This window comes from Syngnathoides biaculeatus, chromosome 15, assembly GCF_019802595.1.
Source record: "Syngnathoides biaculeatus isolate LvHL_M chromosome 15, ASM1980259v1, whole genome shotgun sequence".
In the NCBI taxonomy this organism is placed as follows: domain Eukaryota; kingdom Metazoa; phylum Chordata; class Actinopteri; order Syngnathiformes; family Syngnathidae; genus Syngnathoides; species Syngnathoides biaculeatus.
The window spans coordinates 17240738-17266484 of record NC_084654.1 but is presented as its reverse complement, the minus strand read 5'-3'; the positions used below and the strand labels follow the sequence as shown (position 1 = coordinate 17266484).

General features: G+C 42.1%; 1 protein-coding gene across 2 annotated transcripts in view; it reads left to right on the top strand.

Annotated features, from left to right (window-relative positions):
* Positions 1-19759, top strand: part of stac (SH3 and cysteine rich domain) — a 36149-nt gene extending 16390 nt beyond the window's left edge. For both annotated transcript variants that reach the window (XM_061843934.1, XM_061843933.1), the window contains 8 exons: positions 849-930; positions 1012-1118; positions 4853-4934; positions 5547-5617; positions 9157-9254; positions 13709-13760; positions 14211-14348; positions 17496-19759. In XM_061843934.1, the coding sequence (XP_061699918.1) occupies positions 849-930; positions 1012-1118; positions 4853-4934; positions 5547-5617; positions 9157-9254; positions 13709-13760; positions 14211-14348; positions 17496-17594 (729 nt within the window). In that variant the 3' untranslated portion in view covers positions 17595-19759. The remainder of the gene's footprint in view (positions 1-848; positions 931-1011; positions 1119-4852; positions 4935-5546; positions 5618-9156; positions 9255-13708; positions 13761-14210; positions 14349-17495) is intronic.
* Positions 19760-25747: the final 5988 nt, after the last annotated feature.

Below are 25747 nucleotides of genomic sequence, written 5' to 3'. Positions count from 1 at the left end.
GCAGTCTTCCCCATTCCTCACACTCAGTTGCGCAGTCATTTGCAGTGTTATCCGACTGCATTGCATCATGCATTTTCTTTCAAAACCAAAACAACCATATTGTAAAGTAGTGATACACATACTTTAGCTGACAAATCTCAAAGGCGTAACTAAGGAAGTATACGCACAGTGATATTTGCTGTGGTCCCAGCCACCATAAAACATCTTGGCTCAGATATCAGTCAGGTAAATAACAGAATGCGACCTTGGTACAGATCTACTCTGGGTCCTGCTGTCCTTATTTGAGCTCACTCAATTTCAGCCTTCCATTTTTTTTCTTCCCCTGTGCTGAAAGCATCTGCCGATTTGGTCTGATGATTTATGACGGTCATGCACGATTTCGGGCTGTAATCATTCTTTTAATTCACATATAATGTCAGTTTCCGTAGAGGTGAAATCCCGAGCGCTCATTCCCACCTCTTCTTCATTAGCCTGCGCAGCGACTGAGACCATTTCAATGACTACAAATGCACCGAGGTCTTGGTCTGATGCTATTCCCATCAGGGCTCGTTATTGCCTGTTTTGGTTCAGTGTGGTGTTGAATTTTGAGATAATATCGATACGTTCGCTCCGCGATTGGCAGCCGTGACGATCAGTGTGTACGACACCTCTCGCCCAAAGTCAGCAGGTGTAGGCTTTGGTCACCCGTGACCCATAGAGAGTTCAAGCACTGGAGGAAATGGATGGTTTCAAAATTTGCCTGCTCTATTATTTGAATTCTTCGCAATATTACCCCAAAAATCTGAACTTGCAGTATTGTGATATTATCGTCACTGTCATTAACAATGTTTCATTGTGCCTCTTCCCAGCCAAAAGGCTTCCGACGGTACTACAGCTCACCGTTACTGATCCAGGAACAGTACGGCTGCATCAAAGAAGTCATGCCCATAGGTGAGTGGCCCAACTCTTCCTCATACATTATTGGAGCTATTAACTTGTCGTTTCAGATATATTTATTATGTTCCACTGCAGCTTGTGGCAATAAAGTGGACCCCGTTTATGAGGCCCTCAGATTTGGGACGTCTTTGGCTCAAAAGGCCAAGCGGCCCAGTGGCTCGGAGTCTCCACAGAGGAACTCGGTAAGGCCAGACGGAGTTGATTATGACCATGTTATAGACAGTCTTTATAAATTAGTCTCTAGTTGTTACTAAAGGGGATCAAAGTGAGGATCAAATTTACATACCTGTCAACTTTTCAGAGTCCCAACCTGTATAAACTACCCCAAAAATCCTTATAACATACTGAAGCAAATTATATGTTAAAATAACGCAGGGAAAAAACACAAAGTTTTTCAATGATTTTTACTGTAGATCTCCATAATGATAATATCTGAAGCTAATGTCTAATTATTGAAGTCTATTTCGTGGCATGACTGTGTTCAGAATTGTATTCATGTGTAACTTTCTTCACCAACTCTAAATGCTGACACTTCCACTCGAAATCACAGCATCCATCCATATTGACTTTGCATTGCAATAATGCTGTAAGAATCCATATTATTTGTGATATATGGCCATATACTGTACATAAGATTCACCACAAAATCCGTATGAACCATGGCTAAACCGTCCAAGTTGACAGGTATGAATTTGGATAAGTTGAAGTACCCCTGAAATGATACAATTTAACTAAATTTAGGGGACAACAGTGCCTCTAAATTTACACAAAGAGTGCCAAACTGCCTTCTTATAATGCAACACTGGAGATATTCACATATCGTACCGAACTGCAGTTCAAACTCTTGAGTGTGATTTAGCATTTTCTCTCGCCTTTTCCTGTTTTTTGATTCCACTGTTCCGCAACAATTGTGACATTACATGTCAACTTATGAATGTCAGATTCAAGCATCTCCAGTGCGGTGCCTTCATCTACAGCGTACAAGTCTAAAGACTCATAAAGTCACACTTGCCACACCGTAATTATAAAGTGTGCTGTCATTAAACATCCCATTTATCCTTCCCCTCCTCCTTACCAAAAACGATGTCGTCGGGCCCCGCGGGCCCCAGCGTTGGTCCACCTCAGACACTTTGTTTATTTGGTACCGCAGCGTCTGACGTGTTGTTGCTGATGAAGCAAATAGATACCACCTCTGCGGAGCCATAAACACTACCAATAAAGGCATTCTGGTCCATGCAGTCACGTAGGGAGCTGTTGTGCAAACGCTCACGTTACAGTCCTGGAGATGAATTGGACTGATTATAAACGCTGTACTCTCAGGCCACCTCTGCATCTCTGTATGGAACAGTGGCGTTTTTATACAGAGGACAAAACACCGGGGCACTAATAACTTAGCTCGGCTTAATAGTACACGGTAAAAACGGTGTTCACTCATTCTAATTGGTTGTACGTGCTAATGGCAGCAGGTGTGAAAGTGGTTGAGACGTGTATTTAAAAAACGTTTTTTTTTGCTCAAGGTAGCTCACCGTAGAACATTTTTAAAGAGAACCACGGCTGGAGAAATAAATCTGAAGTAATACTATTTGAAGTGTTACTGATAGAGACAAACAATCAAAACTGAGTTACAGAAAAAAAAAATTGATGGTTCTAAAAATTTTAGGAAAACCAGCAACTGCATAAAAGCTGTTTTGTTTGATTTGACCGGTCGCAACTGTGTGGCAATCGGACGTACTGTATTTGCCCATCCTGTCCAACATTGCATTTAAAACTTGGGTCAGCACACCTTGAAATGCTGCTCCGGCGGAGGCCAGCGCCAATGGACCTTTCTGACTGTCGATCTTAAGCTCCGCCCCCTTAGCGATGTCCCACAAGCTTCCAAAATGGCGACTGAAAAGAACAAGTTTAAAGTCGATTCTCTATCGCGTATTCCAGATAATATTGCGGGATGTGTTTTTGCCAAATGCGTCAGACTTGTCCAAGAGAGTTCTACAGAGAGGTCTCAACTTTTTCACGCAAGGATATGTACACGGAATTGAGATTTTGGACGGAGCAAGATGCAATGTCAAAGTTATAGTGAAAAGTTGGCGATCGATGCAAAAAAAGTTTGACACCTCACAAACAACACGATAAAATAGTGGAATCGTATTGCGCATTTAAAGCACGGTGAGTAGTTTTTACTTGGAAAGATCACAAGTAATATCATTGTAGTCTTTATAAGCGAGTGGGTGTATTCATTTGACTTGGCTCGTAATCAAACCCAGTGCCCTGTCTTAAAAGTCTGTGATACAAATAGACATTTTTCTTGCATGACGTGGCGCATTTACGTATCACTAACCCGACTCTTCAGCATAAAACATGACGCACTTCATTCAGGAGGTCAGTGATACACTGACAAAGTGAAAGTTCTTCTCCTGCAATGTATAAAGTACTGATAATAATGAAATCAAACTCAGAGAAGATACTTCTCCCTTACCTTCCAACATACACTCTTATGTTTGTTGATATTGTTCACATTTATTTGTATCTGCGGTCTTCCGCGAGCCTTAATCCATCGTAGACACTTCGTCAACTGTGTTTTAGGCTTTGGAAAATGAATCAACAGGGCCTCTTTTAACCTAGCAGGATATCTTTCATCAGAATTGCACGTTCCCCAATCGCATCGGAGGACCATTTTCTTCGTAACATTAACTTTTCCAAGCGCACGCTACTGACAACCAGCATTGCTTGTGGGACAAGATGGCGGCAGGGGTGTGTCAAGACAATGCGGCTCTCTGATTGGCTATTATTGTTCAAGTGATTGACAGGTCGGAAAGGTCCATTGTTACAAGCATGCTGAATTGACCCAGACGCAGAAATTCAGATTTGAAAGGAGTTTTGTTATCGGTGCTATGGCATGACTCCTCTGTATTAAATATAAAATGCATTAGGTAGAAAACTATAGATGCAAAGATGTTTAATAAACAGAATTACTTTGATTAATTTTTCTGTTCCTGTCACACATCTGAATGTTATTTTCTTATCAGGCAAAATCCATAGGGCTCAATCATAACTGCCCCATATGATAATGACATTTAAAAAAAAAAAAACGTACTAGTAATGCTCACCAGGCTGTTTAAGCGACAAACTAAGATGTTAGGACGCTGGGCAGGAACAGGAACACAGTGTCAGCAGGAACAGCAAATGGGACATTGGGGAAATTACTCCAAAAACAACACTGTAGTGATTGACGAGTACACACTAATTTGGCAAATGAATCACTGCTGCGTATTTCATAAGACAGCACATCACACACACGGTGGGGCAGTGTTCTTAATGTTGAGGCTCCACAGGTGCGCGTGACTAAGACTATCTTCCTTTGCTCCGCATGTGCAGTCTGGATTTGTTCTTGCGTATAATGGCCCGATGAAGACGTTCGGGCTAGGTCCAGGCTGTTTGTGCCGCTGTGCGTGCGCGCGCGCGTCGTGGAAATAGTACACTCGGAGTACTTGGATTGGAAACATCGTCTGTTTACACTCATCGGACGCAACATTAGGAACACGTGCACGACGTAATGAACACCAAAATAAGTTTGCAGCGCCGTCGGCCGGCAGTGTATACAGAGGGTGGCAAAAGTACGTACGGGCTGCACTTACTGGAAGTAAAAGTACAGATACTTGTTTTAAAAAATGACTGTAAAACTAACTCTATCTGATTTCAAATGTAGGGTGTAAAATTAAATGTAAAAAAAAAACTTTTTAGACAGTATAAAGATAAAATCTACCGATACTTACAATTATGACAAATTTCAAACAGTATTCCATTTTTTTTTTTTGCTGTAGGATCTGTGCAGTTGCACTACTGCAGACAACAGCCACAATAACAAAACGTTGTGCTGATTTCATTGAATTCTTGAATCGATACCAGTTTGTCGTTGCAGATCAGCGACTTGCATAATGTTCCCGAGGAAGCGGTGGCTCACAGCAGCAGGCAGGCACTGTCAAGAAAACACAGCGATGACGGTGAGTAGCCGTGTAGCGACGGTGGAAAAACTTTCAAATGACAGTCCCCACTGAACTGGACACATTTTGCAGATGAAAACAAAAATGATTGGAACCTGAGGCCTTTTGTCAGTATATTAGCGACATAATCATGTCTAGTGAAGGGTAAAGCGCTGAACCAATCAGAGGCAGTCGTTGGTATAAGAAGACAGTTGTTGAAATCTTTTGTAGCTAATGCTAAGGCGGTGATAGTTGAGTCGAATTTGACTAATCAGTGATGTCATTTAATATTATTTTCACACCAGAAGGAGCAGCGCAGCGTCCATTGAAATCAAGCAGAACGTGGAAAAAGTGTTTAATTTCTTTACATTGTATTTAATCATGCCATTGCTGTATGTTTTTATAACGTACAATTTTATAGTGCTGTTTTTCTAATCAAACAATGCATTAAAAACTTTTTTCGTTTGTTTTTCGGAGTCTGGAATGGATTATTGTCATTTCTATTCATTTTGATGGGGAAAAATGATTTGAGTAGTCCTGAATTCATATATTTTCTTTTATGTTTGGATTTAGCGGCGTGATCTATCATGTTTACCCAATTATGATATTTACTGCGATTTTATATCCACTCAGTTTTCACGGTTCTCGAGAACGGGGCCGAGCACTACCACCACCGACCGGAGAGAACGCGGCACAATTCCGAGGTGAGAAATGTCATCGCCGAGCATCGCGTAGCTCATCGTGTCTCGGATGCCCTCCGCCGTGACTGCTTGAGTTCCCAGGAAATGGAGGGAAAAGTTCTTTTTCCTGCGGTAACAAATCAAATTGGAGCTGACACAAGCACGGCAGGCCTGCGATGAGAGAGCCAAGCCTTGACCTCACTGTTTGGATCTGTCGGGCGCTCTGCTACGTTATTCTCTGCAGTCGACAGAATTCAAGTCAGGCAGAGGAACAAAAAAAAAAAAAAAAAAAAAAAAAATCTCTTTGAATGTCTTATCAACTCCTGAGGGGTGATGATGAAATCTCATCAGGAGCTTTAAAAGCATTCCCGCCCGTCTTTATCTTTTTCTGCCCGATGGAATGTGCCGAGGAGCTTTCAGTGTTTTGAGTGCATTTTTTGCTGACTTTTTTTTTTTTTAGTTGGGCATGTTTATCTCCGTTGTCAGCGGAAAAATCGACCGCAGATACTTAAGCAAACATAAACATGAACAAATAACCATACAAGGGAAATATGCGATTTGTCCATTGGCTACTCAAAGGGGTAGGGACTTTGAATGCGTCACGCAGCTGGCAGCGGGCTGTTAACGCGTCCATTAGCATCACAGCTAAGGTACACTCAGATGGAGGCGCTGCAGGAAATTTGTCAATTCAGCGGTGTCTTCTTCTTCTTTTCCTTTCGGCTTGTCCTGTTAGGGGTCGCCACACCGTGTCATCTTTTTCCATCTAAGCCGATCTCGTGCATCTTCTTCTCTAACACCCACTGTTATGTCCTCCCTCATAACATCCATCAACCTTTTCTTTGGTCTTCCTCTTGCTCTTTTGCCTGGCAGCTCCATCTTCACCACCCTTCTATCAATATACTCACTCTCTCGCCTCTGGACATGTCCAAACCATCGAAGTCTGCTCTCTCTAACCTTGTCTCCAAAACATCCAACTTTGGCTGTTCCTCTAATGAGCTCATTTCTAATCCTATCCCACCTGCTCACTCGGAGCGAGAACCTCAACATCTTCATTTGTACCTCCTCCAGTTCTGCTTCCTGTTGTTTCTTGAGTGCCACCGCCTCTCATCCGTCCATCATGGCTGGCGTCACCACAGTTTTATAAGCTTAGCCCTTCATCCGAGCGGAGACTCTTCTGTCACATAGAACACCAGACACCTTCTGCCAACTGTTCCAACCCACTTGGACCTGTTTCTTCACTTCCTTACCACACTTCCCACTGCTCTGTATTGTTGACCCCAAGTATTTGAAGTCCTCCACCTTCACTATCTCTTCTCCCTGAAGCGTCACTCTTCCTCCTCCGTCCCCTCTCATTCACGCACATATATTCTCTTTTACTTCGGCTAATCTTCATTCCTCTCCTTTCCAGTGCGTACCTCCATCTTTCTTATTGTTCCCCCACCTGCTCCCCGCTTTCACTGTATATCACAATATCATCTGCAAACATCATGGTTCACGGGGGAATCCAGTCTAACCTCATCTGTCAGCCTATCCATTACTACCGCAAACAGGAAGGGGCTGAGGGTGGATCCCTGATGCAGTCCCACCTTTACCTTAAATTCTACCACTGTTCTGCTGCCCTCATACATGTCCTGCACTATTCTAACATATCACATTGACACATCTAAAAATTAGGAAAATTGATTTTTTTAAACAGTATTTCAAGTCACATGGGCCAAAAATATTTCTGTCTTCATTTTTGATTGACTTCTTTTCCTTTTCCGAATCCAGCGGTTCCTTGATTTGACTTGAATTTCTAAAGTGAAAAAGGCGAGTAGAGTTGCGAGTTTGGACTTGCAGTGTTCCGACCTGAAGAGCATCGAGGCTGCCAAGTAGCTCTCCATTAGCTCAAATAAACTTTCGCCATTTGATGTTTTTTGTTGCTGTTCTTTTTTATGACTGTCCCCTGAGGCCACACAGGCAGTTTCCCTCGCGCTTGCTTCTAACCCATCGACCAGCCACTCCTTGTGAATGACACATGGCTTCATTACCAGCTTACGCCTGAAGGAAAGCCCTGCCATCTTGAAAAATTACCGGCTGTGTGTTTTCTATAGTTGAACTGTCATTTTTCCTCACAAAAAGCCCCATTTCTTTTTCAAGGACTGTGATAAGTAGCACGCAGGCTCCACACTCAAGGTGGCTGTAATAGAACTGACAACAGCACAAAAAAAAAAAAAAAAACCACACGCACACAGGTGCTAATTGGGCCGACACGTCTCTCACAACTTCCTGTTTGGCCCCTCTCCTATCCCATTTTAACTTCCCGGATCCCGCTTCTCACACTTGCGTTGACAGTGGATTCAAAGGGAACAGATTGCGGCTCATCTTTCCCAGCCCCCCGATTTATCGTCATAACGTAAACAGGACGCGGTGTGCCAAGTACGTGAATGCCAAGGCTATACTTAGACTTATTGTGGCTTTGCTCGTGAAACCTCCAAATACATTAACCTTAGATTTTTGTTTTAGGCGTTTAGGTGTTTGGAGGCGGCATGGTGGGTGGCTCAGCTGGTAAAGCGTTGGCCTCACAGTTCTGAGGTCCCGGGTTCAATCCCGGACCCACCTGTGTGGAGTTTGCATGTTCTCCCCGTGCCTGCGTGGGTTTCCTCCGGGCACTCCGGTTTCCTCCCACATCCCAAAAACATGCAACATTCATTGGATACTCTAAATTGCCCCTAGGTGTGATTGTGAGCGCGGCTGTTTGTCTCCATGTGCCCTGCGATTGGCTGGAAACCAGTTCAGGGTGTCCCCCGCCTCCTGCCCGTTGACAGTTGGGATAGGCTCCAAAGCTCCCCGTGACCCTCGTGAGGATAAGCGGCGAAGAAAATGGATGGATGTTAAGTCTGTAATGCACGTACAGACGATCATCCACACACATTCACATCTAAAATGACTTTGGAAATCAATTAATTTGATTAAATTCAATTTAAGCATCCTTCAACAATTAAATAAAAAGTGTCAAAAATAATTTACAAAAAAAACTTTAAACCAAAAAATGCAAGGTTGTAGACAACCACAAATTATCTCACTTCATTTGTTTATTTATTTACATTTTTTTCATGCATTCCAATGCAAAAGTGGCTGCAAGCATGGAAGGATCACCTCTACCAAGTGGAGAATAGAATAGATTTTTTTTTTTGCCGCTTGACAGTTGAGTCGATGACATGAACGATTATTTTCCTCAGTCGTCAACTCGCTGTGTGTTCTTTCGCCTCAGTTGCCCGAACCCGTTCGTCCAGTCACATTCAGAAACCTTCGGAACCTCCAAAACTTTCATTCTATTTCACATAACACCACTGTCGTGTCGCTACTTGCGCCAGGAAATCACAGTAGTCACTATTTCATTTGAAAAAGATACGCGGGGACGGAATGCTTTGCAATAATGATCGGGTGTGCTTGTGCTTGTTACTTTCACTCCAAGCGGGTTCACGGCAAGCGGGCGCTGTGTACTAGTTGTGTTCAGGTGCTGTGTTGAACTCGCCTCTGACAGCCAAATCGTGTGTCGTTGTGTGTCTGTGTGTGTCAAGCTGGAAGACAGCCATCTTCACCAAGATGCGCTCCAGCTCAACACCTACGTGGCCTTGTACAGTTTTACTGCTCAGGAGAGCCATGATCTGGACGTGAGGTGAGTTGGCACACGTGCACTTTATTTATAGAGCACTTTAATAAGACAACCTGGTTTACATAATTAAAAAAAATCTAACAGAACAGAAAATAGAATCACACATAAAATTTTTTTTAAAAAAATCAAGATTCTATTTGATTAAAAATGTTTTCCGTTACACCCAGCTGTTGTTTATGCTTTTGTTGATTCGCAAGGGATAATTTTTGCAAGCGGGGAGTGGCGGGCACTGAAAATGTGGAAGCGTGGGGTGTGTGTGTGTGTGTGTGTGTAAAATTTCATCGGAAAAAAAAGGGGGGCCCTGCAAAACAATGTTTGGAGAACACAGCTTTAGAGCAAATTGTCACAGTCCTTATGGTGATGGTCTCAATGTGCATCAAATTTATTGGTCAAATTCCCCAGAGGAGGCAGAAGAAGAGTCGTGTGCTCCCCTCCCGTTTACATCCTACATCCGGGGTGCTCAATGCGTCGATCGCGATCGACCGGTCGATCGATCGCGAGGCAGTCTTGGTCGATCGCGGGACGGCATGCCAAGAAAAAAAAGACTTCGGCCAATGTTCCCTCGAAAATGCGCGCATGCACAATTGTGCACTGCTGATACATTCTCTTCATGGATATTCTGCGTTGCGCGCAAAAAAAATAATAATTCAATGTAAATTGAAAGAATAACATACAACTATTGAGTTTGCGGCATTTTGCAATGTGATTCATGAGAGAGGGATGACTGGTTGTTACATCCAATGGCACAATTCACATACGTACTAATTAATCCATGTGTTTAATAATGACAGCGTTCACCACCACTGCTTACTTAGTTAGCAACACAGTCTGGGCAACGTAGACCAAAGACGAGCAAGACGTGCTGCCTATGTTTACTTTCGATATTCATGGAGAAAGTTAAAAAAAGAAATGCTGTTGTTTTAAGATGCAATGACTGTCGGAATATGTGAATAATCGAAGAAAAAGTGGTTAAACTGGACAAGATTTTCTCTTTTCTGAGTGGGAAACGTCTGGTCTGAAAAGCCAAAGTAGAAAGTGCAGGGTGAGATTTTAAAATTCCACCTTGCCGCAGCCTGATCCAGGATGAAAGCACAGACAATAGAGTGCACAAAAAGCTAATTCTGTATTTTAAATATAGGCATACAGTAACATCAACCTTAAAACGGTTTGGGAGCATCATCATCTCCCCCCGCTTGAAAAGTAGATCTTGGTGTAAAAATGTCTGGGCACCCCTGTCCTACATAATACATATGGATATATTTGTGCAAATAATTTCCAGACAAATCCCTCCCCATAAGCACACGCCCACACTCCTCCCATGACAATACCCGCTGTCACCCGCACGTGTCACAGCTGTCTCAGGACTGCAGATGACATTTTGGTTGCGTCATGGTGATGACCTAAATCCTCTTCTGGTTATCTTATTTTGCCAAACTTTTGTCCGATTGAGTCCTGCTGCTCTCATTTAATCTGGATACACACATTCCGATTTACAGCATTTTAACTGAGTTTTAGATTTTATGAATGTTGAGCTAACCCTAACTCACAATGAAAGGCCTGAGCCTGGATTTGAACCCCCGACCACTAAACTGCCTACTAAGCCGCCAATATGTCCTCCGTGTGTTGAAGTTCAATATAATCAAGTAGATGGTAATAGTTATTTATGATTGACCTTGCGGAGGTGATAATTACACTTTTTATGATTATTTCCGGCGGCACGGATGCTCAGCTGGTAAAGCGTGTTGGCCTCACAGTTCTGAGGACCCGGGTCCAATCCCGGCCCCGCCTGTGTGGAGTTTGCATGTTCTCCCCGTGCCTGCGTGGGTTTTCTCCGGGCACTCCGGTTTCCTCCCACATCCCAGAAACATGCAACATTAATTGGACACTCTAAAAATTGCCCCTAGGTGTGATTGTGGGTGCGACTGTTTGTCTCTATGTGCCAAGCGATTGGCTGGCGACCAGTTAAGGGTGTACCCCGCCTCCTGCCCGTTGACAGCTGGGATAGGCTCCAGCACTCCCCGCGGCCCTCGTGAGGCTAAGCGGTAAAGAAAATGGATGGATGGATGATCATTACCTTAGCCTAAAGTATATTATTTCACAATATGTTGAATTGATTACAATATTGGAATTTGCATATTGCGCATTAAATAATTGACATTCATATACTGTTTGGAAAAAGAAATTAAAAACTCAAGTTACTTTTTGTTTCAAACTGACCTCTCTCAAGTGATTATTAGGAAGATTTGTTTTTATTTTTACTGACGTGTGATTATTCGAACGTAACAGTACTTTTATTCGAGTACAATTTTGCTATTCTTCCCACATACTTCCTTGACACCAATTACTATTTTCCCGTTGGACAAGGGCTCCGGTGGCCCTATGTTTGCAAATAGGAAGCCCGAATTCTGCAATTTTGAACTTTCCAGTACTGTACACGCTTTCAACATTCCGTTTTTTGCATTTTCTGCTGCAAGAGGTGTCACAGTACGCACTGCACGCTTCAACGCAGATTGGAGTATTCGAGGAAGCTCTCAAGACAGGAAGCGAAGCGCGAGTCATCAAGTGCGGTCCTTCATCTCAAGCACACATTTGTTCCCGTTCCCACCAAATTACTCTTTAAAGACACGAGAGTGCACTCTTTGTGACGCACACAAGTGCACTCCCCCAGCATGATCCCATATCCGCGTGCTCCTCTTCATCTTGAGGGTCGCATCGGCCGTTTAAATCAGCTCAGGCGTCATAAATTTGAGTTGGAAAAAAAAAAAGAATTCCGTTAATCAAGTAATTATTATTTTCCCATGTGAGAAAATACAGATTTCTACCCCAGCTTGATTATGTGATTACTTCGACAATGAAGTGATTGTAATGATGATGAGTACTGAAAAGTCCAAGCAGTTGTTTTAAAAAAAAAAAATTGCACCAGGATCTTTTTTTTTTTTTGAACACTCATTTGGTTCATTTCATCTTATGGATGCTGAAATGTGTATTTGCTTGCCCATGCTGAACCCTGTTTTCTTAGTAACGGTGATTATTACCAGGATAATGACACACTCCAACAATCACAAGAAGTGGAAATGGGGGAAATTACATAAAACCCCGCATTTTCCTCAGTGGAGCTATTCCTTTTCTTCTTCGTTTTCTTTCTTTATTTTTTTTTTTAATGCATCAAACTTTGCCAACAATGACTGTGAGCAGATGTTTGTAATTACAGAACACACAGACATGCGGTCCAGTGATTCACGATTTTCCTGGAAAAGAACAATTCCTCGCAGTAAAAAGGGATCGGTGCGAATGACATGATGATCAGAAACAGCTTCTTCTCCGGCCACGTTAGCTGCTTTCATCGCAAACACTGTAGGCTAGCTGTTACCGGATTAAACTTCAGATGTTTTTACCTTTTTCTATCTTTCTATCTTTTTTTTTTAAATGAAAGAAATAAAGTTTTTAACAAGTCAGAGCCATTATAGATACTGTGAAAATAATTTCTCACAATGAGTGGAAAAAAGGTGGAATTTCAAAGGTGAAATGTATGTTAAAATTCAACATTTAAAACTTCAGAGAAGGTGATTTTAATCTTTAAAAACTGTAAAAATCAGCATAATCCTAGCTATAGAAAACATTTCCTAACAGCTAGCATGCAAATTCACGATTATATTGTGGCACATTCATTTAATATCACTTAGCTATTCATAATGACTGGAAAAAAGGCCACCAAATGCTTTGTATTGGCCAGGAATAATTATGTTTATGGTGCTATAATTGACCATTTAAAACTTTATTAGAAGTGGGCTTCGTCTTAGCCATAATACTAACTGCGGGGGAAAGCTATAACGGGTCAAGCATCTTCTTCGAGTTTAGAATTAGCGACTCATTTCCATCTCAATATGAAGGGAGGTTCCTTCGAGGACAGCAATATTAAAATTCTGGATAGGGAAGATCATTGGCTTGAAAGAAGGTATAAAAGAAGTCATCTAGTTTTGATTCAAGGTGAAACATCTTCAACGGACAAGAAGAGTCCAGTTGCCTTTGTGCAACCATTGCAAATTAGCATGGCCTGGATGATTGACAATCTACACATACAACACATTATTATGTTAGCCTAGATAACTTTGCTAACAACGAACATGCTAGTTCAAGATCTCTATGTAGTAGCTCTGAAACTGATGTCACTAAATAGCAAAAGGCATCCAGATGAGTGCATTTTCGCATTCATTTGTCAATGAACAATTCACAAACCTTAAAAAATAGAAGAAAAAACAGTAAACATAGCTAGCTTTCCTAGCAATTAGCATGCTAGCTCACTATTCCATTGTGGTACGATTTTATTGTGGGACATTTAACTCAAAAATTCATTGTATTAAATGACAAGAGGCAGTTTAACTTGACTAAATTCTACAACATTTGTAAAACAAATATCTTTTTGGTCAACTTCTGCTTCATTTTACATTTTATCGCAGGGCGGGAGACAGAATTCTGCTAGCTGATGAATCCAGTGATGATTGGTGGAAGGTAAGCGTTAAATTACCTTTACACGCCGTGACTCCTTGATCCTATTACTATGAATGAATTGTTTTGGAGCTTTTCCAAGGTCTGAGTGTGCTTGTGTTTGTCTGTGTTTGTTGGGGGTGGGGGTGGGAGGGTATCTGTTTTCACCAATCACAACTAAATGAACCTGGAGAAATAAATTGATTGATGAGCCGAGCGGTAAATAATAGCGGCAAAAAAGACAAGATTTTATGTCGAGGATTCATATCAAGGAGAGATGAAATATGCCTGTGTTGCTAGCAGACTATGAGCTAACTCATTGCGCATTTAACACCGCTGCGTCTCATCAGGGTGCGGATAAACAAAGACATCTGGCCTGTTTCGAGAATTTTCCAAGCAACACCAATAACTGAAGCCGCAGTTGACAAAAGAACAACTTGCGTCTCACCTGTTTTGATTTTTTTTTTTTTCCAGGGAGTGATTGAGGACAGGATCGGTTTCTTTCCTGCATCCTTCGCTCATCAGCTACGGCCGGGGGACCAGGTCTTTCGGTGCAGCAGGACGTTCATCGGCTGCAGGGAGCAGGGCCAGATCACGCTGAAGGAGGGACAGGTACTCTTTTACGCAGCCACATATACATCCCGGAGAAAAAAAATTGAGACAAAAATGTTAATTTGTTGCACACAAAATGCTCATGTGTGACCACTTTGATCGCGAAAACCAAGTCCAAATCCCACTTGTATGTTTTCTAATATGTTATACGTAATAAATGGGTACTGAGTGAAAGGAAACGTCCCGGTTTGAGGAAGCAGTGACCTTTACTGACGTTTTGAAAGTCCACATCAAACCAATGTGTCATTTAGCCTTTCAAGGATATCAAGCAAAACATTTGATATCCTGTGGCTTTTTTTTTTTTTTTTAGGCCCCCGCTTATGACTTTTCCATCAAATATGCATACACTTTAATGAGTCATCCCTTTTTTCCCACAATGCTCATGCCGTACTCTAGAGGAGACTTCAAGTAAGCAAACCCTCCCCTGCGGAACATGTAGCCCCACAACACAAGATCGGCGTGTTCCAGAAAATTGAGAACACAATGTGATCGCTTAAAGAGAACACAGGTCACGCAAAATGATCGGGGACATTTTTTTGTGTCTTTGCGAGAGCTCGGCATGGCTCAAAATCGTCCTCAAAGTCGACTTTGGCAGTCTTATCGATCCTGGAACTTCAGGAGTGCTGGCCGATATAACATAAATTATATCAGCAAATGGACTCTGTTTTCAACCAATCATATTCACCATAAAGTTTTCTTTTCAACCTCTGATTGGTTGGTCCGAGCCAATTTCAACTAACAAAAGACGTCCGTAGAAATCTGCACGCATCAATACATTTCATAATTAGCATCTCTAGTGAGTATGATGCATTCTATTTACATTTTCATTCTTACACAAATATTGATTGTGAACTGCTATATTGTTTATGGGCCACTGTTGCGTATTATTACTGTAATTTTCTTTTTATTATAGTGACTATGACTATAGTACAATAGTTAGTTTCTATAATTGTGATGTGAATGGTGTTTGTTAAGGGGTGGATTGAGTCAGAACCGAAGGCCCAAGTACCAAATGTCAATGATAGTAATAATATTATAATAAAGATCACATACCAAAAAATAGTACCGTAATTTCCGTCCAGCAGAATGCACCTGATTATAAGATTCACCCTGTACATTAGTGAAGGAAATACCATTTGGTACATACATAAGCTGCACCTGTGTAAAAGCTGCAGGTGCCCACATTGAAACACGAGATATTTACAAAGAAAGATGGTACACAGAAAGAGTTTTCAAGGTTTTAATACCTCAGTTTAGCTTAACATAGCAATAACAAGGTGGCACGAACAGGGCTGGTAAAAAAAAAACAAAAACAAAAACATACCGGTGAAAAAAAAAAAAAAGCAGCCGCGGCAGCTACACAGTAACATCACGGTGGGACAGCACTAACAGAGCCGGTAACAACAAAAAAAAAAAACATACCTAAATCATTGAGACACGGTGCTAACAGGGCCGGTCAAAAAAAACCCAAACATACCGGTAAAAATCACTGAGACACGACAGTAACACAGCAGCAACATGCTAACACAGCGCTAATGCTAGTGCAGCGCTAACAGGCCTGGTTTAAAAAAAAAAAAAATCATACCGGTAAAAGTCACTTCCTCGGCACATATATTCCACTGGTCTCACTCTTACCTTTTCCGCATGAGTGCCCCCTTGCGGCCATTAGAAAAATAAGCCACAGAGTTGAAAACGTGTGAAAAAAGTTGTGGCGTATAGGCTGGAAATTTGGGTAATTTTCGTAGTAATAATAATCATAATAATGTTATATTGCAATTATGCCCATGGGATGTATTGTATCATCACAATACCATTTAATTGTCATTTGCAATTAGAATGAAGTGGAACGATTTTATGTGGATTGTGCAGCAAATTCATCCATTAATTTTGGTTAGAAAATGGATTTTTATTTTTAAAGGACAGGGAATGGTAGAGAAAATTGACCCCTGCGTGGATATTGCGCAATCCGCGTCACTGACCAATCAGAGGCCAGAGATCTGCGTAGACCAAAGCCCGTTTTTGCTCCCGCCATTTTCTCTGACAACATTGAATGGTCCAGTATAGGTTTAGTTAGCGTTTTATCGCGTATTTGGGTTATTTAACAAAAAATATGGTTAAGAGGTGTAGCCACGGACTTTGTAATAGTGACGACAGGTATCTTGAAAGGCTAGTTGGTGGAGTTCGATTCGTACCCTTTCCAAAACCGAAGACCCAGTACGAAAAATGCCTTCGATGGATCAAACTTTGTGGAAGACCGCATCATCAACTAAATCCATCAAATATCAACCGGAACAGATATGTTTGCACGAAGGTATGACTTATATTTGATTTTCAATACATGTCTCGTATAAATGAATGAGACGTTCTCCGCTAGCATAACATTGCTACGTGCGAACGAATGCCACACTTATTCTTTGTTGAGCGATATTTAGCGATGATTGGACTGCACAAACGTATTGATTTCTTGCTGGCTCGCGGCCGAAGCTTAACCAGACTGTGTTTGCACGAAGATTTGCCCTGAGTTTGATTTTTAATACATGTCTCGTATAAATGAATGAGACATTCTCCGCTAGCATAACACTGCTACGTGTGAACGATTGACACACTTATTCTTTGTTGAGCGATATTTAGCGATGATCGGACTGCACAAACGTGTCGCTTTCTTGCTGGCTCGCGGCCGAAGCTTAACCAGACTGTGTTTCCACGAGGATATGCCCTAAATTTGATTTTAATACACGTCTCGTATAAATGAATGAGACGTTCTCCGCTAGCATAACACTGCTACGTGTGAATGATTGAATGAAATCAGAAGCATGGCGTCTCTCTCAGTTAAGAATGTATTGTATTTAGAATCTATAATATATCGTTGATTTGAATGAAATCAGAAGCATGGAGTCTGTCTCAGTTCAGAATGTATTGTTTTGTATTTGCCATTTTTACTGTTTGTCTTACGTGAGAGCACGTGGCGTGACGTCACTTCAGGAGGCGTGGCTAAGTGCCCTGTACGGAGGGGTCCATTGAAATTGTGAGAGCCCAGCACGGTTTTAAGCGTCAAGCGAAAGGGTGACAGCGCACTCTGCTGGACAAACTGCAATAATACCTGAAAAAGTAAAGTAGTGTACTGTGTATCCTGTCCTCTCATTGCAGATTTGTGTGAGCGGTGAGGGCGCCAACAACGGTTTCATCAGGGTGGCGAGCGGCAAGAAGCGAGGCTTCGTGCCCTGTGACGTCCTCGACATCATCTGAGCGGGTGGCGGAGACGCACTCGAGGAACGCCCACAAAGAGGAGGCGGCGTCCACCGGCCGTCGGGGGTTGACAAGGTCAAAGTTGACGGACTGCTTATGAGGTGGGGGTCGCTGACGTTGTCATCACAAAGGCGGACGGGAGGCCACACGGTGGGTGCACGACTCACACGGACGAGAATACGAGTGTCGCTTTGTTTCTTTGGCTGCTAGCACTGGATTTCATCTTTTACGTTATGGTATTAACAGAACTGCAAGACGACAACAGCGTGTGTATTGAATACCCCTTTAAGTGTGCAAAATCAGTTCAATACATTTTAAAAGAATAAAAAAATATATACAATGTCATTGTTTCTGTCAACAGGATTTGACTACATTTATACACAAAAGAGAACTTGCCACACTGAAAAGGGACAACAAGACGAGAATAAAGTTGTAATCTTGGGCAAGTAGCGTCATTGTTATTATTTTATTTTCTAAATAATTTTTTTCTTTTTATCTTGTTTTGCAAAAATCAGACTCAATTGTTTTAAGTGATTTTTTTAAACTTCTACTTTTTGAATTTAAAGAAAAAGTCCACAAATGTTGAAAAATGTTTTTTTTTTTTAACCCTTGAGACGTTATAGTATCACAAAATTAAAGGTAAAACTTAATTGGGAAAACCTTTTATTAAACCCAAGGTAGTGATATAAGAAGGTGATGTGACATTTTTTAATGGTACATATTTTTTTCCCACTCCTGAAAAATTTTATGCATTCCTTGTGGCGTCATTCTCTGTGATTTTGCCAAAATCACGACCTTCAGTTTTTTTTTTCAATGTTCGTTTATTTTTGAGTGAATTAAAATGTTCTTGTTTGAAAACATTTTAAGAAAAATAGTCCCATTGTAACGAGAATTATGTCATAATTTTGGGGATAAAAACTTGCGAAATGGCATTTTATTACAAGACTAAAGTCAAAATTTTATGAAAAAACCCTTCTGTAGAACCCATACTATTCAGATTTTTTTCTAATAAATTTACAGATTTTTCCTTGTAAAATATAGCTTTCTTCCCATAATACAATGTATATTTTTTAAATTTGGCACATTTTTTAGTGCTCCTTTTTGCATTCATTCATCTGTTGTCTCCTGCACCCAATAGTTGCCATTCACAATAATTTTGGCGTATCCAGTCCGGTAAAGTTGCTCAAGAAATATTTTGAGTTTGTTTTTTTTTTAAATTCAGTTTCAAACATCAAGTATCTTTTTTTTTTTTTTTTTTTTTTTTTGCGGTGACAGCAAACGATGACTCACACTTAAGTCGATGACTCACAAGCAGTCTGTCTGCTTGAAAAGTTATTTATGCATTACATTGTCATAATGAATATTTTCAAAAGATCACAACCTTTTAAGCCAAAAGTGAACATTTTTGAAAATTTCATATTCGAGAAGATCCTTACTGCGTCCTGATGTGAATGCCCCCCTCCGAAAAAAGGGAAAAAAAAAAATCTGCAATTGACGTCTATTGTTAAAAAGGCTTGCAAGTGCATATAGAAGCCACAAGATGGCATCAGAGGAGATATTTTTGCCTGACTAAAAAACTACCTCCCCTCACTTCAACGTAGTTGCCTGGTACCAAACTGCCACCAGGTGACGCCAAAGCAATATTTTTTATACCTCCCCAAGAGCCAATAGATGTTTTTTTATTTTTTTTTTCGAAGTAAATAAAGGATAAGTTCTGCCCCAAATTTTCAGATCCGACACCGCAAATCTACTTCGCTGCTTTACAAAAAAAATGTCAGTTCGACGCAGGGTTGACGCCCATCAGATTGCGCATGTGTAACTTACGCTGCCTGACGCCATTTTCGAGATACAAACTCTAACAGAGTCGAGATTTGCCTTTAATCTAACAAATTTTTACTGCTTTGATATGATAAACCCCTGACGACGAGAATATCCTGTATCATCTTTTTTTCCAACAAGTGTGAAATCATCTGCGTGTCAATTTCCAATGTGTCTTTCTCAGCATGTTCTTTTTGTCCTTCTAACCTCTTACGACCGTTGCATCATAACAGATTTTATTAATATTCACGCAAACATACCAGCTCTATTGACTGTCCTATTACAATATATTGTACATAATGTATGCAAAAGATCAAAGGAATAAGGAATAAAACCTTTGCCTCATTTTCGATGAAGACTTTGTCCTCCTCTGATTTTGTTTGTCATCGTTAGTCATAATGGTGGTACGTGGAGACTATTTTGCGAGGCCGACTTCATGCAACACGTTTGGAAACAACTCTTTTATAGAGCTCGTGCACCTACGTCACCAAAGTCACGTGACTGGCTGGAAGTGCCAGTCAAACAAAACTTTCTTCAATGCCAATTCGATTGGAGACGACACGAAAATACGTCTTATAGCACGACACCCAGAGTTTAGTCGGATACCGTTAAACATTTAGAAGGTGATAATAAATGAAGGTACGTGGAAAACTGAGAGACACTTGGCATAAGGGTTATAGTTAATATTTATTAATATATATTAATATTTAATGTCGAAGTCGATGTTTTCGCCAATAAGAAATTGGACCGTTAACCCGCTTCCGCTTGTCTTGGACAACTGGATATACACACGGATCTGGTGAGTCGAGTCGTCGAGATTTACATGGAAGAGTTTGAAAGTGGAGAAAAGTCTGGACGCAAACAAATACTTTGTTGCTGGATCTGTTCTCAATCAAGAATAAGTCACACATATCGATGGAGCCACTTGGATTTTTTTCAATACAAATAGCCATATTTAAATAAATTACCCTTGGTTTTACACAAACTCCCATTCATTAACTATGATTGGGGGGAAAAAACGGAGTCGGCTGCTTTCTACACGGAAGCGTGTTACGGCCACACATTAAACTTCAGTAAACCTCTCCGTGATTTTTTTAAAAAAATATGCATTGTTCTCAAATTAGTCCAATGCGTATTTTTAAAAAAGAAAATAAACCACTAGGATAGGCTTCAGCCCCCGTACACGGAAGCGTCTTGTGGCCACACGTTAACCTGTGTAAACCTCTGTGTGACCGACAGTTCATTTTCTTTTTTAAAATATGCACTGGACTCATTTAAGAACAATGCATATTAGGGAGAAAAAAAAGTCTGACGCGGAAAGGTTTACTGAAGTTTAACGTGTGGCCACAACACACTTCCGTGTACGTTAGTGATGACTCCCTGTCATTTTGGGGTTTTTTTTTAAACGCATTGTTCTCAAATGAGCCAATTTGGCATTATAAATATTTCTTGGGAATTTAAGATTGAGAAGAATAATTCCTACCTGAAGTGAAATGATCGCTACACAGTCGTGTGTATTTGGTTGGGCACCATCCATCATGTTTAATTGTCGAAATCCATCGATGTTTTCTCGTCTTTTCAGCTGGTCTCGGGCATCGTGAATAGTCTGCTCCGGTTCATTCTCCCCCACACTGTCGAGCAGCTGTTTTTGACCGGCAATATGGCGCCGTGGAAACGGTGACGGCACGTGCACGACCTCTATAGCTCATTCGTTTTTCCTGCTACGGAGGAGGTGAAAGGAAGTCAATCGACAGATTATTACAACCGTAGCATTTCCATCTAAATATTGAGTCTTGTTCTCTTTTATTTGAAGTCTTTTGCAAGACTTTTTGCTCACCTAAAAAGTTCACAAATAATCCCGTCTTCTAAATTTTGTCGCATATTCCTTTTTGACGTCAAGCCCAAACATTTTCAGGTGTGCTCGTTCTAATATTTTTGGAGGGGAAGGAATCGACAGTCGCTTCTTATCCTCGCTAGCTGGCACGATAACCTTGTATCAGACATTGCTGTTGTTTGGGATTCGTGAGGGGTTATTTAGGATTATTGTACAAAAGAGTATTGTGGGGAAATGTGGAAAAAGAGACGTTCCGTTGCACATGAAAGACATCAGAGTCGAGCCCTTGAATTGTCGCGGCGTCATCCAGATGAAAGGCGCTCCTGAGCGACGCTTCGATTTTGATTGAAATTTGACTTTGCCGTCCAGTCTCCATTTGTAGTGTCGGATATTAAAGTGTAATTCGGCTGCATCGGGAATGTGCGTGCGTGTGAGATTGTGTGTTTTTAGAAAAAGAGAGAGTAAAAGTGGAGGGTGGGAGGGGCGTGGGGGGTGGGGGCAAGTGCATGCAGAATGCGAAGGCGGCTCCTTTGCACGCATTTAGGACTCCGGTTTCCTCCCACATCCGAAAAACATGCAACATTAATTGGACACTCTGAATTGCCCCGAGGTGTGATTGTGAGTGTGGCTGTTTGTCTCGATGTGCCCCTGCGATTGGCTGGTAACCAGTTCACGGTGTATCCTGCCTCCTGCCCGATGACAGCTGAGATAGGCTCCAGCACTCCCTGTGACCCTTGTGAGGATAAGCGGCTAAGGAAATGGAAGGATGGATGTGTAAGGCCTTAAAATGGTCACGCACAAACCAGTGGTTGTCCCAGGCAAGGAGGACTTTTTTTTTTCTTTTAAATGTGTACTATACATGGGTATAGAATAGAAGCAGACAAGCTATGCACCGTGTAGGTCGACATGGGTGCGTAACTGGGTCAGGAGATCGGGGTCAGCGAGTCCCAGTGGGCGGTGGGCAGATGTCACCCACGTACGACCGCAATCGGCTTGCTCCGTCCAGGGCGGCCATGTTAATTATGTGCCCATTAACACCTGCGAGGACAATGATACAAACCCTTCGGAATCACAATCGTCTTTTTACTGGCCGTGTATTTTGAAAATCGGGGCTACGCGTTTTTATTATCGATCGCACACACACAGACACTATATTCAAGAAAATCGTGCACCATTGATTACATTTGTGAATTCATTAAGAGCGGCATGCCAAGGAAATAGTAATATAAATTAATGTGTCAAAAATGTGAAGAAGATAGATGAAAGGAATGTGTAAATGTCAATGTAAAAAAAAAAAAAATTGTTAAATTTCAGCACATAGACTGCACTTAATGCAGTGGCGGTTCTGTGAGGGGGCGGGGGAGGGGGGCACTCTAATCTGTTACTCAACTTCAGATAGCGCCATCTTTCGAATACCCCATCCAATTGTTTTATATTTCCATGATATTTTTATGCTCTAATAATAAAACAGATTAAAATGTGAATAGAATGTGTAGCCCACCTCTCTCTAAATGTCATCTGGTATAAATTCACGCTCACCCGTGACCAAATAAGGATAAACACTATTGGAAATGGATGGATGGATAATCAGACTGGTCTAATAGTAGCTCGACGATGAGATGGAATAACGTTATTACTGTTCAATATGGCGATGTTACGATGGCTAATCTGGTAATCCGGTGACCTTGTGAATTTGACCTTCTAACGGCGCCCCCATTAGATTAGTGTGCTGTTTCCCAATCGTGACTGAGTCAAGGCACACATTTTATCTTTGAAAAATCTGGCGGCACACCACTAAACGAAAATGCCATGAAACGTATATGATATAAAATAATGACGGCTCATTAGCTGAGTCACATCAGTCGTCTTCAAGATTAAAAAATCCGGGAGGAGGACTTCACCGCCGCCCAGCACAGCTGAAATAATGAATTCCCCGGTTAACACGCACGCGTTCGCATAAAACATCTGTCAGTCGAGCGGGCTCCTTATCGGCTGCGGCCATGTCAGCGCTCCCCCACGCGAGGACAAAAGCGCCGCCGCCGCTGTTTTACGGTCCGCACGCCTCCTCGGCCTCCGTCATGTTCAAACACCGTGCGGGGAGATAAACACGTCTGCTCTGACGCCACTTGTCTTTTTGTGTACCGCTGACAAAAAGCACAGTAGTGCCAAGTACCTCAGTACATTTTCAGGTATCTGTACTGCACTCGGCGGCACGGTGGATCCGCTACTAAAGTGTCGGCCTCACAGTTCTGAGGACCCGGGTTCGATCCCGGCCCCGCCTGTGTGGAGTTTGCATGTACTCCCCGTGCCTGCGTGGGTTTCCGCCAGGCATTCTAGTTTACTCCCACACCCCCAAAACATGCAACATTAATTGCACACTCTAAATTGCCCGTAGGTGTGATGGTGAGTATGACTGTTTCTCTCCATGTGCCCTGCAATTGGCTGGCAACCAGTTCACGGTGTACCCTGCCTTCTGCCTCTTGAGAGCTGGGATAGGCTTCAGCACCCCTCGCCACCCTCATGAGGATAAGCAGCAAAAAGAAAATGGATGGATGGATGTATTCCACTAGGGTATGGGCAATTCATTTTTCTGACATTTTTCAAAACCGATATCTACACTTTGGACTCCTTTGTTTGTCAAAATAGAAATGCTAAAAAAAAGTTAGCAAAAATGAGTAAAAAAAGAAATGTCTTGGCAAAAATAAGCAGTATTTAAATGTACCATATTTTTCCCAAACCAGCTTTTCTCACGTATTTGGGATGTTATATTGTCTCTATGGTGCCTCAGTATACATGAAATATGGGCAATTCATTTTTCTGACATTTTTCAAAACCAATATCTACACTTTGGACTCCTTTGTTTGTCAAAATAGAAATGCTAAACAAAGTTCTCAAAAATGAGCTAAAAAAGAAATGTCTTGGCAAAAATAAGCAGTATTTAAATGTGCCATATTTTTCCCACACCAACTTTTCTCTCATATTTTGGATGTTATATTGTCTCTATGGTCCCACAGTAAACATCAAATATGAATTAAAATCATCCAAGCATTGCTGAGTTCTACATGTTTTTCTTCTGACGGGTTTGAAATCAGGTCATTCCAATTTCTTAAGTTTATCTACATCACTAGCAAGGCTTACATGCAGGCTACCCCCTGAGAACACCAAATCCCGGAATCTAAGCGGGTTTGACCCTGGTTAGTACTTGGACGGGAGACCACATGGGAAGACCGGGTGCTGTAAGCTTCTCTCCCGGGCTAAAATGCAGAGGGGTTGCGTCAGGAAGGGCATCCGGCGTTAAACTGTGCCAAACAAATATGAGTTCATCTGAGATTAAACGCTGTGGCAACCCCTAACTGGACAAGCCGAAAGGAAAAGAGGATCGCTAGCAAGTTTGGCAATGGGATGATAAATCACCAAAATTTCTCGCGTTACCCCAAGATGGTACCAGCTTGTGTAAGAGAAACAAGTGCAGTGCTTCCAATAATTCCAGCTATCTTCTGCTCATCTGTCCAAAAAATGCTCGCCGTGAAACCGGTCCATGGGGACCGCCGCTTTAGCTGACCGCAACTGACCCCGCCCTCCATCCTTCCATCCATCCTCCACCTCTTTCCAGTGTCACACCCGTGCGGCTCAGGAGCTTCATGCGAAACGGGATGAACCGGTCGCCGCTGTGGGGATTCTTTCTCTCGGCGCCGAGCAAGCGTCGGCTCCCTTTTTTTGTCCTTCAGCCGGGTGCAACTTCATCATCATCATCATAATCATCATCATCATCATCGACAACAGTGGTAGTCGAAAAGGAGGAGGAGGAGGAAAAAGCAGCAGCAGCAGCAGCAGGTTCTGTTTCAACTTCCCAGAGACACTGCAAGGAAAAGTTCTCCTTTGACTCCACGCCGAACGCAAACTTAAGAGCACTTTCTGTGGTGTCGGTGGGAAGCGAAGGGGAGACGTTGCGGGGCGGCCGCGGTCCTCGCCTCCTCCTCGCCTTTCATCCTCCTCCCGGCTCCCCCCCCCCCCCCACCCACCCATCCATCCGCATTTCACATTTCGCCTCCCAAGCCGGTAGGATTTCTCAACCTCCGCGTCCGTGTTGTGATCCTCGGAGAGGCACTTTGACCCCCCCCCCCCCCAGCCCCCAACCCCAGAAGACTTCCCGGGCAAAACAAAGGGATTAACGCTCAACTCTCACACTCGGCTTCTGTGAGTACTGTAGTTTTTTTTTTTTTTTTGTTTGTTTGGTTTTTTTTTTTTGTCGCGTCGATATCTTTGTGTGTCATCGTTTCGGGCAGCTCGGAAGTGATTAATAATGCACTTCTTGATGACTGCTCAAAGGCTCTGACCTGGATTTGATAGGAAATAGCATCACAAGTGCATGTCTGTGAGGTCTCCGGAGCATATATTATTAATATCTACTTTTACTTCATTGAATGCTGACAGAAACGTGTGTGTGTGTCTGTGTGTGTGTGTGTGTGTGTGCATGTGTGTGTGTCTTCTGGCACACTTG